The sequence below is a fragment of the Xenopus laevis genome, chromosome 2L (genome assembly GCF_017654675.1).
Source record: "Xenopus laevis strain J_2021 chromosome 2L, Xenopus_laevis_v10.1, whole genome shotgun sequence".
Lineage (NCBI taxonomy): Eukaryota > Metazoa > Chordata > Amphibia > Anura > Pipidae > Xenopus > Xenopus laevis.
Genome location: NC_054373.1, coordinates 122,895,680 through 122,915,421, shown reverse-complemented (window position 1 = coordinate 122,915,421; position 19,742 = coordinate 122,895,680). Strand labels below are relative to the sequence as shown.

The window sequence follows — 19,742 nt, the reverse complement described above, 5'->3', positions numbered from 1 at the left end:
CTAAAATTGTTAGTAACTAAGGATGACTTTTGTCATTATGTCCCTTATCTTTCCCCCATATGGAATAAAGGACATACGTTTACCCTGGTGCAGTAACCCATAGCAAACAACAGGATATTTGCTTTAAATTGGTAACCAGTAAATGCTACTTTCTGATTGCTATAGATAATTAGACCTATCAAAATCTTCACATAATGCTTAAATTCCATTCCAAGGCTCTGTGCAGTCCTTACCCAAGACTAATATACCAAATTTAATGAAAAAAATTGACATTAAATATAACATGACTATATATTCAAAGCTGCTAATGGTTGCCCTCAGTGTAATAACATACTTACCATATCTTAACTACTAGCATGAGCACATCCAATATAAAGGCTGAGATTCGGCCTATACCTTCTACTACCCATGACACACTTGTATTCATGTACTCCTTGACAGCACCTAGTCCAGGCCTATCCCTCCTTGCCATGGGGGATACCTTTTTGGTGCCCCCCAGGGAGATCTGTAATAATCTATTTTGAAAAGTAAAATAAAGAAAAATATCTAGATGTAGCATAATGCAACAACTAACCCCCAATATCCGTAAAGGAGGGGGAGATATGTTTCTCACTGCCATTTGGTCCTACATAAGATGGATACTCTCCTCCCCATTTAAAACCTCCTGTACCCTTCCCATTCTTAAAACCTTCCCCAAACTGCTGTTCTCATAATAATTACTCCTTCCCTTACAGAACCACTTCAAGTCATGCCTCCTCCATCTCCACCATTCAAGCTTGCTCCCCAGGGGCCCTTTTTTCATGCAGAAGCATGGCGGAATAGTGATTAGTGCTGCTGCTTTGTAACACTTGGGTTGAGGGATTTTAAACTAAACACTACCTGCTTACAGTTCTAATGTACCACACATCTAAAAGTAAGAAATACTAATACAAAACTGACTGGTAAATTACATTGAATAACAAGACTCATATTTCTGATATTACTTAAAATATTAATCAAAATGTCACTAGTATTATATAGTGTAGGTAGAGGCATGGTCGGACTGGGGGGCCCACAGGGGTTGCTGTCACAGGGCCCCTCTCCGGGCCCCTGCCGCCGGGTTCCCCTTGCCGAGCTGCCCCGGCCACATAGGCGAACACGCACAGCTTGTATTTGCCGCAGCCTGCAACAAGAAGATTTGCATAGGGAACAGGACTGGGCCGCGGGGCCCTCAAGAGCTGGGGGCCCACCGGGTTTTTTTCCCGGTGCCTTGCCAGCCCAGTCCGACGCTAGGTATAGGTTCCGTTATCTGGAAACACATTATACAGAAAGCTCCAAATTAAGGAAAGGCCATCTCCCACAGACTCCATTTTATCCAAATAATCCAAATTTTCAAAAATGATTTCCATTTTCTTTGTAATAATAAAATAGTACCTTGAACTTGATCCCAACTAAGACATAAGTATCTTATTGTAAGCAGAACCCGCCTATTCTGTTTATTTTATGTTTACATGATTTTCTAGCAGACTTAAGGCATGAAGATCCAAATTAAGGAAATATCTGTTATCCAGAAAACCACAGGATCGGAGCATTCTGCATAACAGGTCCAATACCTGTATTATCTGTATGATAAGAAATATGTTTTATTAAACATACTCTATTCCTATAATCTCTGTATAACCACTATATCATTTCTTGTTCTGGCCACATGGAGGTGCTGGATTCATAAAATAATCTGTTTTGGAAAGTAAAATACAAAAAAATATCTAGATGTAGCATAATACTAGAGACCTTTTGAATATAAAGTTAACATTGGGACATATTATAACACCAGATGACAGGAGCAATACTGGAAAATGTACTGCTACCCTGTTTTACAACTATAAAATGGTATAAAATGTACTGTGGATAATTGTGTTAGTAAAGTAAGGGATTTGAGTGTTACAATAAACTGAACTGGGAGCCACTGCAAAAAAAGCTTCTGATGAAGGTGAATGTGGCAGTGGTGTTTATTTTAGGCAGCAATGGGCTGACTCAAAATATTTGAAGAGTAAAATGAGGGATTTTTTAGCAGTTGGTTCTTGTATAAAAATTTAAAATAATAACATGTTTAAAGGAAAACTATACCCCCAAAATGAATACTTAAGCAACAGATAGTTTATATCAAATTGAATGACATATTACAGAATCTTACCAAACTGGAATATATATTTACATAAATATTGCCCTTTTACATCTCTTGCCTTGAGCCACCATTTCGTGACTCTATCTGTGCTGCCTCAGAGATCACCTGACCAGAAATACTACAACACTAACTGTAACAGGAAGAAGTGAGGAAGCAAAAGGCAGAACTCTGTCTGTTAATTGGCTCATGTGACCTTACATGTGGTTTGTATGTGTACACAGTGAATCTTACGATCTCAGGGGGCGGCCCTTATTTTTTAAAATGGCAATTTTCTATTTATGATTACCTAATGGCACATACTACTAAAAAAGTATATTATTATGATAATGGTTCATTTACATGAAGCAGGGTTTTACATATGAGCTGTTTTACTCAGTATCTTTTAATAGAGACCTACATTGTTTGGGGGTATAGTTTTCCTTTAAGATAGGATAAAACAGGACAGGAACATGGGGCAAATTCACTAAAGGGCGAATTTTCACTTGTCTTCGCTATACTTTGCACCACTTCGCCAGGTGCAAATTTGCTACCACTACGCCAATTCACTATAATGCGAAGTTGCGTCTCAGCAGCCGAATGCTGCCGAAGTTTTGGTATCGTTAATTCCTCAGCACGAGCATTTCTTAGTGAACTCTCGCTAACGTTTGTTTCTGCCTAGCAAAACTTTGTTAGTACACTTGTGCTAAAGTCAATTTGAATAGGACGGGTTCATATAGGTTGTATATATATGTCTTTATTAGTGATGTTGGTGCAAATGCTTGAAGTGGCCATTCATTATTAAAAATGTTCAAGGAAGCAAAATAAAGACAAAAGAGATCCTCTAATGCCCTAGACATGAATCCACATGAACCCACCCTAACACAAATGTGGCTTAAAGGTTAAAACAAAAATTTGTAATAGTTAAAACTTTTAAAGACAATCCCACTTTAAAATATGAAAAAACTCCAGCTTTTCTTTATAATTTTAATAACTTTTAGGCATACAGGATATGATGTCACTGACATAAGATTGAGGAAGATGTAGCGTCATCTTATCAGTTTGCCATGCCTAAGCTGGTGAAGGAAACTGTAGCAAAAGAAGTAACGTTCTGTAAAATACACACTTTAGTGAATTTGCGGAGTAACAATCATTCACCTGAGAAAAAATTCCCTAGACGAAAGGGCGTGAAACTGCGCTAGCGAATTGTCCTCTACGCCTGTTAGTAAATTGGCAATGCCCCTGCGGATGGAATATCACTAGCGACAGCCACTTCGCCTTTTAGTAAATCTGCCCCATGGTCTGAAAAGGTACTTTAGACTATAAGGATGCAAGAGCATGAGTGAATGGATTTAAAAGTTTTAAAAAAGTTTGACATTTTATTTGCAATTCTAGGAGCAGACTGAAGAAAGGAATGATTGAAAGATGGATTTTGGATTTTAGCTTGATTTACTGCAATGTTAGGAATAAAATAAATTATAGGAAGCTGGAATTCTGTTTGGTTGACAGTTGCATTAGTCCTGGCAATTATATACACAAGGAGTTTAGTAGTTTCTTAAGAATAGAGGAACTATTCGAAGAAGAAAGTCAAAAGTAGAAAGAGATAAGAGCAAAATAGTAGAATTGACCACCCAACAATTAAATAAATCTGTCATCAAATCTAGTTTCGATCTAAATAATCTAATAAATAAGAATATAGCAGGCCTCTCTTAAGGTGGGGAATATAATTTGTTGTTTTTTTTACAGTAAATTTGAGTTGGCGTATTATGTCATTCAGGAGGTTATAGCAAATCCAAAATGTTAAAAGTTATGCTAGGGCTGGAAAACAGATTTGAATATCATTTGCCTATAGATAGTTCTTTGACTTTGTCAACATTAAGATCTTAAAAAAAACTAGATTTATTTCTGGCCATAAAAACAGATTACGTCAAGGCCAATGTGAGAGATGGCAAAGTGTTAAAGGAGTTTTGCAGCTAATGCTAAGTTAAATGTAAAGTGTACCGTAGCCTTTTTTTTTTAAAAAAAAAAAAAGATCCAATACAGATGTGGTTTAATGAAGGCAGTAATGTTCCAGAAGGTATGGAATATAACTAAAGACTATCCAAATCCAAGGGGCCAAACGAATAAGCCATGAAGATACAGCCACATATCATGTACTACAGGTATGGGATTTGTTACCCAGAAAACCCGTTATCCAAAAAGCTTTGATTTACAGGAAGGTCATTTTCCACAGACTCCACTTTTATCAAATAATTCAAAATTTTAAAAGATATTTCCTTTTTCTCTGTAATAATAAAACAGCACCTTGTACTTAATCCCATCTAAGATATAATTAATCCTCATTGTTTGCAAAACTATCCTACTTTATTAATTTAATGATTTTTTAGTGGAGTTAAAGTATGAAGACGCAAAGTCCCCTTAACCAGAAAACCCCAGGTCCGAGCATTCTGAATAGTCCGAGTGTTAGGGTCATATTTTCAAGGGTCAAATTTCGTATTTGAAAAACTTCGAAATTCAAATTCAAAAAGACCAACCAAAATTAAGTCAAATACTGTAGGTCCGTATTTGGCCGAATTAAAATTGTACAAATCGAAGTAATAGCGCATTTGATCGAATTCAAATCAAAGTTTTTCCCCAAAAAATAAGTTGATTTTTCAAAGTCCACCAATTGACTCCAAATGGGTTGTAGAAGGTCTACCGTAAGCTAAACAAGCAATTTGGCAAGTTTTAGATGGCTTATGGTCAAAGTCTAATTTTTAAAGAGACTGTGCATGATAAATTTCAATATTCAAATTTTCTTTTCTTTTTTTTTTTTCAAATCCGAATCAAATTTGGACTATTCCATAGTCGATGTAGACAAAAAATAGCTCAAAATTTGAAAATTCACCTTGACATTTGATAAATCTACCCTTTAGAATTGCCAAGAAGCTCCACAAAGAGGTTTTTATATGGGAAGCTAAACTGACATTACTGGTACCATTCTTTATTGGGAGAATCACTTACATTTTGGTCAAAACTCAATATGACAATCTATTATAAGTCCTTTTAAACAAGGATTCTGGGAGTTACAGTGTTCAATTTGTAGAGGGCTACTGGTAAAACCTTATTTTAATCATCAGAGAAATGCTCAACTACAGGGAAATTCAATTACCATTTTTCTTGCATGTCGGAAGGAAGTTGTATGCCCTATCAAGGTAATAATGGACGCAGCATTCATTAATTAACTGTTATTATTGTTAAGCACTTCTATGAAACAGCACACACACACCGAAGAGGTTTGTTAATGGCTGAACTTGAATGACTTATGTCCTTCTCTCAACCTAAATAACTATGTAATTATGTAATAGCATGATCTTTTTAAGAGAGAAAACAGGCAAACTGTCAATTCCACCTCTATAATTAATCTGACACATGTAAAAAACAAAGCAAATGGCTTGTCACATCAAATACTAATTGCAACAGAGAAGAAACTTGAGATTAGTTACTGCAGCAGTTAGAGATCATTCTGGTTCAAATCTCCTTTTAGTCAGACCTTCAAGGGAATTAAACAGGAAAATAAATGTCACTACACAACAGTCGCTGATCCAATCTTAAAGGGGAAGTTGAATTGCCTTGTTTATTAGGCAGAAAAGACAATTTGCTGTAACTTACTGTTCAACTTGTTTTTGTGTGTACATTAACTGTTATGTTGTACAGCTCTCCAAGTTAACATTAAAGCTGTTATGTGAGTGGTATGGTTCCAATGGCCCTAGCAATCAAACTGTGGTTTGAATGACAGATTGGATTATAAAATATATGAAGACTCACATATAGTTTAGATTTTAGTAAAGTTCTTGGTGTTCCTTCCTGCTATTATTGGGTAAATGGGGTTTACATTATTTGTAGTAGACTTAAGTGATGGTAATCCAAATTACAGAAAGATTCCTAATTTGGAAAACTTTATGTAGGGGCCCATAGGGGGTTAATCTGCCCCTATGGGGCAAATTCACTAAGAATCGAAGTTGCGCCAGGCGCAACTTCGCCGCTCTTCGCCGCACTTCGCCAGGCGAATTTTCGCCAGCGCTACGCAAATTCACTAAAATGCGAAGTTGCGCACAGGGGTAGCGAAAGGTTGCGGAGTTGCGCTAGCGTTGTTTCGCTATATAAAGCGAAGTTGCGCTAGCAAAGGCTAATTTGTATACGGCACGAAATTCAAATTTCAATGGAGGAACACGTATCTGCACTACAAATGCCTAGAAAACCTTCAAATCAGCCAATAAAAATTTTATTTTGCCCTACACATGTGCCCACTGTCTAGGTAAGTTGCCATGAGTCAGGAAATTTAGGGGGGAGGAAGGGGAGCCCCAAAAAATTTTCGATCTTTTTCAGCCTATCCCCCGTCATGTAGAAAACACGCCAGCGTTTTTTGGGACTTAGAAAAATTTTTGACTTTTTTGGAAACAATCCCTATCTACTCTATTGCGCTTCGCCAGGTCTGAGGTGGCGAAGGAAGTCTAGCGTCAAAGGTAGCGTTCGCTACACTGCGCAAGTTAGTGAATTTGCGTAGTTTCGTCGCTAGCGAAGATTCGCCTGGCGTAAGGTTGCGAAGTAACACTAGCGAAACTACGCCAGCGTTCGTTAGTGAATTTGCGCAGTAGCGAAAATGCCAAACGCTAGCGAATTAACGCTAGCGTTCGGCGCTTCGCGCTTTAGTGAATTTGCCCCTATGGCTTTAAGGCCCCACCGTTTGCTCAGTGTTATTGGCCAAGAGGTGATATGACAACTTCCTGCTACACTGCACTATAGTGTGTATAAGGAGTGGCCTCTTCCTCTTTGGCTGCTGGATGCTGATCCAGCTGGGTGTGCCCAGGTGAGCCTGGGTACAGCAAGGCCCAGAAAGTCATGTGTCCAAGTCTGGGACCAAGCAACCTCGTGAATGAGGAATAGAAAGTGAAAAGTGAGCTCCCAGTACTAGTACACTCTAGGAGTGTAAGATAGTCAGGGTTGAGCTAAAAAGAACAGTTCTGAGCTCCAACATAGGAGTAATAGATTGGAGGTATCTCTCCCAGGCCATATTGCCTGTAGTATAGGGATCCCAGCGTAGAGGGAATCAAGAGAGATGAATACCCTGAGGTTGATCCAGAGACCACTACCGGAATATGTTGCAGAGGTGAAGTGGGATGCCAGCCAAGTCTGTCCTAAGGGAGTGTCAGCATGTGTAAGGCTGCATGTGATGTGCCTGTGCCTTTTTCCTCTAACCACTGGATGTGAGTAAACCTGAGGACATTGTCTATGACAAATAAACAGTTCTTTGTTTGCATCATAAGAACCTCCTGGCGCCCAATCATTTTTGTATGCACAGTAGTCTGGGTGTTGTAGTTGCACTACACCTTAAAGGGATAGCTTCCACTTAGCGAAATCCCGGATCCTGCAGAGAGAGTTCTAATGTAACTCATGCTCCTACCTTAGCTGGACATTAACTATCTGTGGTGTGGATAGCCCAGATTAGCATTACACTTACATGCAAAGCATACTGATAATAGGTCTTATTTATCTGTCTTTTACTGTACATGCAGCTTACCTGTACATATGAAACTTGATAGGCCTCCATAGACAACATCATCATTATCTGGTAAGATAAAGGGACACCTTGTTTGTACCTCCAAACAGTATTGCTTGCATGGGATTTTGCTACTGCATTCTGACTGGGTGACTTCAAAATACTGAGAACATAGCCAGGACTTATAGACAGCCTGAAATAAAACATAAAAAATTTTTTTGTTACTTTGAAGCAATAAACTAAGCATGCACAAGCAACTGTAAAATGCTTGAGAATCAAGAACAGATATAAATCGTTCGTAGAGAGGGAAGAAAACACAGGTTCTTGTTTCATTAGAATAGTGATCCTCAACCAGTTGCTCATGAGCAACATGTTGCTCACCAACCCCTTGAATGTTGCTCCCAATGACCTCAAAGCAGGTGCTTATTTTTTAATTTTTGACACAGCAAAACATTTTGGAGGCATAAAAAGCATGTGTACTGCCAAACAGATCCACCTGTAGTCTGCCACTCCACATAGGGGCTACCATATACAGCTCTTACTGGCTACCCCTTGGAACTTTTTCATGCTTGTGTTGCTCCCTGACTTTTTTTTATATTTAAATGTGGCTCACGGGGAAAAAAAGGTTGGGGACCCCTGCATTCGAATTTTGTAGATTATACGTAACCATTATGCTCAGTAGCTAATAATATTATTTGCAAGCTCTATATTGTGAGACTCAAATGCAGTGCTTAGAAGTGCTCAGAACTAGTGATGGGCGAATTTGCGAATTTCGCGAAACGGCGAAAAATTAGCGAAATGGCGAAAAATTCGCGAAACGGCGCCTCGTTTTTGACGCCGGCGCCCGTTTTTGACGCCGGCGAATTTTTCCGGGTGAATTTTTGCGGGCGTTTCGCAAATTTATTCGGTGGCGGCGAATCATGCGAATTTGCGCCGAATAAATTCGCCCATCACTATTCAGAACAAGTTGCAGCAAACATCCTCAGAGTGGAACTGCTATGACTTCTGTCAGAGCACCTTTTGATGCAGCCCCCCTGTTGCAATACTGGAACTAACGCTACATCAAAGCTGAAGGAAAGCCCTGGAGCTAATCACTTAAATTTTACCCAGGGCAATGCCCATTGGCTTCTACATGATTTTGGCAGCATATCGATGTTTCTTTTAATAGTTTTTATAATTTCTTTTGGGCTTAATATTTCTCTAAATTATGCTTTATAAAATAAGAAAAAGAATGACGTTTCAAGAATGCCAAGCATTTTTTTTACTTTGTTTATGAGCACCCAGGCATTTGCATATTATGCTTCCATGTGCCATATATATATATATATATATATATATATATATATATATATATATATATATATATATATACACAAGAATACATACAATTTGCTATTATTATTATAATTCAAGTACATTATATGGAGACAAAACCATTGATACTAATTAATTTTACTTGCAGAAAAGTGCAATAGCTCTTATTGAATCTGCCCAAAAGTGCTTTTGTCAATTAATTAATAGGAAACTCAATTGATGAATACTGCTCATAAGGAACAAACAAGCATCAATTGTAATCAAGAGAAAGAAGGCCTGTCATATTTGTAAATCTATAATTAGATTCCTTTGCTTTGCACATACAAATAATATGTAATATAACTTTATGGCATTCATAATCTAATAAAGTATTTTTTTCTTTTAGAAAACACAATGTCCTCTGTTTTGCTGAAGTTAAGCTTGCCAGCCAGTGAGCTGCCTTTTTCTTTTATGCATTTTGTATTATTTTCCCCTGATGAAGACCTTAATGGTAGAAACACATAGGGCCTATGCTTTTGGGGCAATTTTTTGTAACTATTTTCTTTTCATGAAATAAAATGTACTAATTTTATTTTTGAGTGTGCAATCTTTGCTTTTGTTGGAATGAATCAGCCAGTGAGCATGTCTGACTCTTCACCTCTAATCACAGAAAGCAATAGTCAGCTCTCGGTCTAACTCACGCTCTGGCGTTGACCAACTGCCGTAGACAACATTGTCTCATTTTGGCCAAAGTGTGGTACTAACACCTCATTTTCTGTAATTATTTTTTTAAAGGGAACCGAGCACTGGCAAATTTTCTCTTTGTCTTCACCTCTTATGCCTGAAGGAGATACAGTATGTTATCAACATCTGCTGTTTCATGTCAAAAAGAAAAGAACCCTAATTGCCTACCTATGGCCCTACAATATGTCTGTACATCTAAACCCCAGGTACTGGAATATGACATAATATAAACGAAGGAGTCAAAACACATCTACTATAAAAAGAATCTCCTTTCAGGTTCTTTTCTTTATTGCAAATAATGCATATGTTTTTAAACCCCAAAGCATTTTTATCCTTGTTTCTCCTGGAAAGACCTAAAATGTTTTATTGCTTATCTGTCACTCTACGTCAGAGTAAATGCATTAAAAGCACCAGACATGAACTTCAAAGACTAGATCGGCACAGTTAATTGAAGATTCGGGAGCATACTGGTTACAGCCAATATTTACTTTTGTCAAGGGCAACGTACCCTTGTACGAGCAAAACTTAACATTCATAAGGACTGAATACATAAGTCTGAGCAAGTGCTGATCTATGCATGTGCATACAAAAATAGACCCATATGCTAGAGCACTAAGTGATGCAAAATCAGGCCCCTTAGTGCTCACTCAGTGTCCGGGGTATACAAAATTAACAAATTGTAAACAAATTAGCGCGCATCAAAATTATTTGGACACCCATTGACTTTAATGCATACAAAATAGTGGCGCGCGTCATTGACTTCAGCACGTTTCCAAATTTTTTCTCCGTTTTGTGAATTTTTTTACCTTTTCGTGAATTTTTCAGCAAAACAGAACAGAATTGCCCATCACTACAAGGCAGGCCTATTCTTTTAGGCATGTTTGACAAAGGCGCATGTCCCCAAAACATTACATTTGCAAGTAAACATGCAAATGCCCCTTTGCAACCAGAAAATGAAATGATGGAGATATGAAGGTAACTCCTATAGCAGCTGCACTTAAAGGACAAGGAAAGTCTAATTCACTGGGGAAGGGTGTGCCAAAATGTTTTTTTCCCTGTGCTTATGCTCCTTATTGGAAAAAAATTGCACCAGCATGTCACTGTCTTACCTGACTCTTCCAGGCATCCCTCTAACTTTTACAAGCATCTGTGTGTGTATGGCATGGCCATACAAGCACAGATATTATCTCATGAAACAAAGTTCAGTACAATATTCGTTGCATGTATGGTGGGAGACGAGGTGACAGAGATCTGCAAAACCCTTGGATATAAGTAGTCTCGTCAATCGGACAGGATGAAACATTTTTATCGGGTGCCTAACATCAGCAGGAGGTTAATGTTGAATTGTGAGACAGAGGTAGAGTTCGATTGTTTCTACCTGCATATTCGATGATTCACGTTTGTAGAGAAAATTAAGATCTTTCCTGCAACCAATGGTAAGTAAGTTGTAAGTAAGTAATAGAATACAAACAATTTTATCATTTTATACCAATATGCAAGTGCAAGCCTAATTCTTTAAAGGGATGTTTGGGAGAGCATGTGTTACTTTTAAAAGTTACATTGGGCCAGAGCAGTATATTACAAACAGAAGCAACAGACCAGGGCAAACTATAGCACACTGACCCCCCCCCCCCTGTGAATTTGTACATGTACACAGCTAGCTATTATTTCATTCATGGGGGATGTGGGTTCCTAATATTCTGGCAGCCAAAGTGCATTAGGCTTTCCTTCTCCATTAAGATTCTCTCACATGGATCATAACAATTAAGTCACTTGCATTCATGGCAAACGTTAAACAGAAAACAACAAAAACAACAGTTAAAAAATTAGATGGAATTGTAAAGTAAACAGGACAAAAATAAATAGAAAGAACAGTTAAATGTTGAAAAATCAATAGAAACTGTCAATAACATACACATTTCTCTCATATAAAACATTTACATGCAGACACATTATTTCTAAAAAAAAAACAAGGTCAAGTAAATGAATAAGTTGTTATTAGGAGACCTTATTTTGCAGGAATTGTTTTCCCCTGTATGCTTATGGTGTGCTGCTTGGTGAAGTGCATACAAGTAAAATTAAAATTAAAATTTAAAAGTCCTTTAAAAACACATAATATGGATTATAGATATCTTCATATCTCCTGGATGCAAGTGCTTTTTAAATGAGCTCTTTTGAGTAAATGACCCCCCCATAATCCTGCAGACTGGGATGGGGTCAGTTAGATGTGAACAAGAATGGAATGTCCCAGGCATTCCAGTTTGTATCAAGAGATAAAACTTTGCAAAATAGCTATCTTCTAGTAAATTGAATTCTGTCAGAATACAAATTATTTCAATTATGCAAAAACATGATAATATTTAAATGTCACTCAATTCCTGTAAGCTCTAGTTTTCCATAAAGTGTGCCAACTAAAAAAAAAAGATAAAAATCGAAACTTTTAATAACATAACTGAAATAAGAGGGACTGATATTAATTGTAGGGGGTTATTTATCAAAGTCCGAATTTATCTTAATATTTTCTGCTGCAAACTGTGATCAAATCTGCTCAGGCTTTTACGCTTATTTATTATTACATTTTCCCGAAAATTTGCTTTGCGGGAAAAATACAGTTTTCACCCAAAAACTCCGAAAACTTCAGGGTATTGCATGAAAACCAGCGCACATCGAAAAATCATTGGGACTTCTCCAATTGACTTATCGACAGGTCTGAGATGCTCGATTTTCTGATTCTGACTTTTCTATCCTGGGGGTTTAATAAAAACAAATTTTTGGTGATTTTTGCATGCGGAGTTTAGTAAATAACCCCCATAGAGTCAATTTGCAGAGACAAATAAATCATAAGATGGTAACACATAGCAGGAGAAAGTTCACAATTTATTTAAAAAAATAGAAATCAAGTGTAAATCAAGGCAAGCTGTGAATTAGTATTTCCAATAAAAGTTTTCACAAATGAATACACTCTAATCTGGATTGCAGGGAACTATGGGTATCAAAATCATATTTAGCCAATTGTTTTTTAAACTGTTTAATTACTATCCCTTCCCAGAAGCTTACAACAACCCAATATCATTAATTACTCTTGCCTTGCCTTTTCCATAGCACTTCCAAGGTCAGACTGGGCCTTCGGGACACATGGGAAAAAACCCAGTGTTCAAATCGTTGATTGTTTACTAGTAGTTTTTTATTTTCTATGGCACTAGCCCTTACTCAGTCCTGTACCTTCTTTGCCTTTTCCCCTTTCCCCAGAGATACAATAATGTTATCCAGATCTTGGAGTGAAAAGGCCACAGCTTTAATTACAGTTCAAAATACACAGAAGGTGGTATTGCAGGTTGCACTCAAAGTGGAGGATGCCTGTAAATAATGTTATACTGAGGGACCTCCCCCCTGCTTTCTATGTCTTATGTACTGAAATTTCCTAATATTTCATACTAATAATTTAACATAACTGTATGACACAAATTTTACTTGTTGAAATATTATACTGTATACAAATCACCACTACTGACGAGTGAAAATATCTGCAGAGTTTCGCCGAGAAAATCACACTAATAAACTCTGATGGGTGAAAAAAATGTTGTGCATCAAAAAAAATTGTTGCATGTCAAAATCATTTTGATGCCCATAGAGTTCAATGCATTTCGGCAAATTTTCTCTATTTCTCAAATTTTTGGGGAAGCAAAACGGGTCAGATACACCCATTACTAATAATCTTTATCAAAAATATGGGCTACACAAAATGTATAATGTCAGAAGGGTTTTTTTACATTTTTTCAGTTCTCAAAAAAACATTTTTTTTTTTGCAAAACGTGAAAATTATCTTGAATTCACAGTAAGTAGAGACTAATACTTGTATCTTTTGTAATAATCCACCAGGAATAAAAACGACAAAATACTCTGCAGAGCCATGTACAATGTTATTACTATAAGACTTCATTGGCGTTTACGTGGCAGAAGGGGATTACAATAAGTATTCAGTGTCTTTAGGCTGTGATATTTTTTTTATAAAGAAGCTGATTATACAAGACCTAAGGTTGAACATATTCCCATCTGTTGAAAATATATTACTGCAAGAACATCCTGATTTGGAATTCATATCCATATCTAGGAAGCCCGCTTATGCCTACAGGCTAACTGAAAAGGGGGTATTTGGGGAGAAAAATAGTAAAATAACTAAATGTTCCAATACAACTACTGCGTCCATGTGCCTAAGGGAATGTTTCTATCAAGGAAAAGGCTCAGCTCAAAATATTGCCTGTAAATTATACATCTAGCTAGAAACAGAGGTCAAGAACACTGTGTTGTTTTTTTAGACACGCTCATTCCTTTAAATGTGTGAAGAAACAGAAAGAATTATTACTTCCTTTCTAAACATCTCATTGCAGCTCAACCCATTATTATGCCTATTAAGCCTTCTTACTGATATTATTACATTTTGAACATTTTCTGGAAAAAAAGAAAATCTGAACCCAATTAAATTTCATGAAATATTATTTGCAGCTGTGAGAAGGTCAATATACAAATACTGGATAAACCCTCTTCCATCCAAGAAATCAAACATTTTTATGCCCCTTTATGATCTCTGTTAATTGAAGAGTATCAAATATAGATTGAGTATGGAAAAATATAGAAGAAAATATATCATAAAGTGGTTACTATATTTTGGTTTATTGAACAAAAAAAGAAAGAGATAATATCTCTCATTCAGCGTATAATTATCCATTTCAAGAGTAACTTTGAAAATCTTGGAAATGCTGTGTTTGGTTTTAGTTTGTTTTCTCTGCCCATTTATTTTTCTTTTCAGTTGGTTCATTTGAAAGTGTATTACCTTATTGGTGTTATAAGATATCATTGACTTTATTATAGTGTGACATATGTAATAAGATCTTGTATGTCTACATTGTACAATGTTATATTAGTGGTTTACTTCCATAAATACCAGTAAAAATATTTATACAACCTTTCCCATATGGTTTACTTCTGCTGCCATCCATAAATATTTAACTATAAAAATTACAGGCATCACGATGTGTGAAATGAAAATTATGTTGCCAATTTTGTTAAAGGTGGAAGATGATAAGTATAAATAGATATGGATATTTATTCACACATATTGTTGATTCTTTACAAGTACCGGTAGTTTTTATTTTCTATGGCACTAGCCCTTAATCAGTCTTGTACCTTCTTTACCCTTTCCCCTTTCCACAGAGACAAACAAATTTCATCCAGATCTTGGAAGTGAAAAGGCCACAGCTTTAATTGCAGTTCAAAATACTGATACAACAATAAAATGAATTAACAACCACAGGATTTAACTTAAAATATGAAGGAAATCTCTTTCAAGGAATGCTTTCATTCTCCACTATTTGCCTCTTGGGCTACCTGACATGCTGGCCACCCAACCAGTAGGAGTCAGATGGGCAAGTGAAACAGGTAATCTAGCAGGTCTCCACCCTCCCGTAATGAGATAGTTAGCATTAAAATTCACTGACCATAGGCCCCAAGGCAAGCACACCCCCTGCTGTGATAAAATTGATGGGCAAGCAACAATATAAAAAGCCCCTGCCAATCCACAGGCAGGTGAGCAGAATGCTGCTCCAGATCCTCTAACAATGGCACTAAGCTTCACTTTCTGTCACTAGGGAACTGTGCCCCCACCAACCCTTGTCTGTGAAACACCTCCTGAACCCTTCCTAGCCTTGTCACTAGCTTTCTCCCTGTTCATTGCACTGCCTATTTAGAGTTCCTATTTGGAGTCACCAGGACATACAGTATTGTCTGCAGCTTTGGTTGTACAAATAAGTGCTCCAGAGTGGAATTATGCCACTCTCTGTTCATTTCTATGAGATCTTCACTTCACACATTCACCCATCTATTAATATGCCCCCAAATATCACATAGAATTGAATAGATAGTGAATGCATTTTGCCCTATGGACTGTGGCAAGCTCCAATTTCACTCTTTAATAAATATACACCAATTGTTTCTTTATTTGGTTATAGGATTTCTTTATACTTTATGCTTAACTGTATGGAGTACAATGGGCTATATTCAAATGAATACTAAAAACATCCACAAGTATAATTGCAGTCCCTACAATTTCCCAGCAGTCAGTGGCCCATGAAACCACTTACATTAGAGTTACTTGCATCAAAATGAACAACTTACACTTCTGTATAGTTGCACTCACCAAAGCTCAGTCCCTCCTGCCTTCTGGGCTAAATTGAATGCTGCTTGGCCTATTGCCACATGGGAAGCCTGAAGCTACTGCCACCTCCTGACCATTCGGTAGATCCAGGGTCCCGTTCATGCCCTTAAAGAATTGGGATGTCACTCGTGTACACTAGAAATAAAGCCATACTTCACGTAAGAAAGCTGAGATGGCAATAACAGATAATGCTGAAAATACACTAATACTCTGCTTTTAACCTGCACTGTTTATAGTACCTATACCATCAGTATAACAGACCCTCTGGAGAAAAGTCATAGACAATGAACATTTTTTCTTTCATCCTAAATACACACTTTACAAACAAAGGTGCACTCTTTGGACATGTAACCCCCCTCCACACACACACACACACACATAAAAATGTAATAAGTGAACAGCCTCTTTAAAAACTTTGGTTGTTAAAAGGTTAACAATAAGGATGCAGCATCCACTTAATCACTTAAGATTCCTTCTAACCAACTCAACCTCTTCCCTTACTTTGACATTGGCTGTTGGCTACTGAGCATGCTCAGTTCCTATCAACTCAGATTACTAAACACACCCTCCAGTACAGCAGACAATAAAGAGACGACATTGCTGGTTTCCATAGAATCTTTGCTCTAGTTTTCTGCTCCTGTTTTTTACACTAACCTTCTCTCCTGAGCTCAGTTTCACCATTACAGTGCTCAATCCAAGCAGAACTTTTTATAAGAAAGTTGTGCCTGTGTATGCCTGCAGTCTTGCATGAACTTTACAGTGCACATGTTCTATTTGCAGATGTAAATATCACTGATGATGTGTCATAGGGAAAATGGCTGACGGATGAAAGCTGCTATTTCATTTATAAAATTGTGACGGCACTGGCTGAACAGAAGAGATATATGTAGTACAAATTATATTGTTTGGGAGGGGAGATGTGCCCACTTGATATAGATGGTAGGAGAATGTAGGGTTTATATGTCATTTAACCTTTTCTGACAATGCTTGTGTATTTGAAACAGGACTTAGTTGTACTATGTACTAAAATATCGTGCCCAGAATATGGTCCTAAACTCGGATTGTGTTTCCTAATTTACATTCTAATTATTTTGTGTATACCTTTGTGCTAGTCATCCATTCAATGAAAGCATATCATATTCCCAAACTAGCAAAATCTTGCCTTAAAGCTTTTGACTTTTTTTTTCATATCACAATACTGGAATGTAACAGCACTATTCATCTTGTCTACAATGGCTGTGATTGGCTTGGTGACTTCCTTTGTCTGTCTGAACCAACTGCCTGACATGACATTTCCTAATGAGCTCCTTGTGTAAAAGCTAACAACAGGCATGGCAGCGCAGAACCCTCTTTTTACTTAATGACTACTTCATATTAAATCAGTAACCGTCAAGTTCAGCTTTGACTGCTGAAGTCTATGTTGTACACATTTGTTGTAGGGCTGAATCTTCTTATTAACTCATTCATTCTGCCTATAAAACAGAATCGTTCATGCATTTCAAGCAGATGCCTTGAATCAATTTAGAACATTTTCATTCTACTGGTGAATCTGTTGTTTTGTCTCTGGAATTCTATTAGTATTCACTACATGCTCATACCTTCCCTCATACACATCGGCTAATGCAGACTCTTCCATGCTGGCCTGTGACATTTTTTACCTGGGCATAGTTTGCAACTACACTAATAATGAAGTCTTTAAGCTATAGCGTCACATAATAATTTAAGATAAAGGTTAAATGGAAAATCTAATACTGATACACAGCAGAACAATATGTTATGGCATTAGAAAGCAGAAATATTTGTTATTTCATATGATACAAATACGATGTTGCTGTTTGAAGATTGAAAGAGCCAAAAGGTTCTTTAACCCAACTACTGCTTTTATAAAACATTCTTTATCTGTAATCTAATGTACTTCAACTCTCTCTATGATGCAGACTTGAGAGCAACAGAATATTTAATCGTATCATAAGGAGAAATTCTAAATGCTTTGTTTGTGTTTGGCTGGCCTACATATATTACAAGGACAAACAGTTTTAGAACAAGCCATGACAAGGGGACTCATCAATTGACCCTTCACCTTGAGCCATCCCATTGAACCCCATTGTTACATACCTTAAAGAAACACCAGGAGCCAAAAATGGGGTAAAATGGTCACAGCATTTATTCACATGTTATCATATAAATAGGACCATGCCAGCCTCATCCCAAGGCGATATTGAAAGCCAGAATTCCATAAGAGATCATTATTATGCTCTGCCATTCCTCAGTGAAGACTATAGCTCAGCACTATGTCATAATATCCACCACTCAGTATTAGGCTGCCTCTACCTACAGGGATGGCCCCAAAATATGTTACCAGCAGGAGTTGCATCTCCCACCAGTGCAGTGTTTTGATGATAGGAGATCCAAGGAGGCTGCCACCTAGCACAAGCAGTAGTAGCGTGTATTGCAATCAACTCACTGTGCAGTCACAGGAGAGAACCTCCTTTCTCCCTCTTTGCAGTACTCTGCCAAGGTCCTAACGCTGCTGTGACATCTACAACTTAAAATCATATATCCACTGTTTTGATCTAGAGGAAGGCAAAAACCCAGCCTGAAGCCAGTACCAGTTTTGCCTCAAGAGGAGAAAATTCCTTCCTGACCCTAATGGCAATCAGAAACATTCCCTGGATCAAGTATTCAGAATTAACATGAATTAAATCAATGCAGACTCTAACATTTTTATTGTTTAAACGTACAGAAACCACAATATAACAGTGCAATCAGGAAAACATCCCCATTCAGTTATTAATAGATAATATGAGAACAAAAAGAAGAGAAACTCCTGGCATTTTACAAAATATGCAAAAAGGGGGGAGGGTGGGATGTTTCTACCTGCTCAGAAGATAAGGAAGTGAACACATGGTCCAAGTTTGTTCTTATCATTGTGTGACTAACTGAAAATTTTGGAAGAATACATAATAAATAAAGACATTATAGTGTGAAGGATAACATTAGTGTGCTCATTTATGATGAGAAAGGGTGCAAGCAATAAAGCACCACATCGATCTGAACTTTAATTTGTATATACCACTTTCTTTAAAAATAATAATTACGGTAGTAATATATATTGGGTCTGTATAAAGGTCAAACTGCATGCTACCTTCTAATTTTAATATTCATATTAAGGAGGCGCTAACATCTCAACAGTAATCTGGCTTGCAGCTAAGTCTATACATTATAAATTTGGACAACTCTGTACTGTAGCACCAAGCACTGTTACTTGCTGAATACTAACAGCATAGTCAATATTATCACCACAGGCTTAAAAAATAGAAAATTCAAATGGTTAATGAGACATGGGGCACAGGGAGGTAGACACAGGCATGCACACCACAGCATTGTAGGCCTAGTACATCTGTGTGTATGTGTTTTGATTTGTTCATGTGGTCTCTACAAAATGTCCAAATAGGACAGTGTTTTGCAAAATAAGTGGTCTACAGTATAATCTATACACCCAAAAATGACTTCTTTACATCAAAAAACAAGACAGCTGCGTGACAATACAATGCAGTATAGTGTTTTCTCAATTTCGTCTTAGTCTTTTGATTTTTCTTTATTCCTGAAGAGCACAGAGCTGCAAAAATAGGAAGAGTTGGCTATGCCAGGCTACTGAAAGTGTACCAGCACTATATTATTCAATTAAGGCTAATGTTTTGGGACAGATTGAAACACACGTTTTCTCGGCTGTTAGAGAAATGCCTTCTAATTTGGAACTACACCTGTTACAAGTAGACCCCATGCCTTTGATTACAATTTGAATCCAGTTTTCC

General features: G+C 37.2%; 1 protein-coding gene across 1 annotated transcript in view; it reads right to left on the bottom strand.

Annotated features, from left to right (window-relative positions):
* LOC121400025 (transmembrane protein FAM155A-like) overlaps positions 1–19,742 on the bottom strand; it is a 254,873-nt gene that overhangs the window by 3,404 nt on the left and 231,727 nt on the right. Inside the window, exon 2 of the mRNA XM_041582399.1 lies at positions 7,701–7,872. Within this exon, the coding sequence (XP_041438333.1) occupies positions 7,701–7,872 (172 nt within the window). The remainder of the gene's footprint in view (positions 1–7,700; positions 7,873–19,742) is intronic.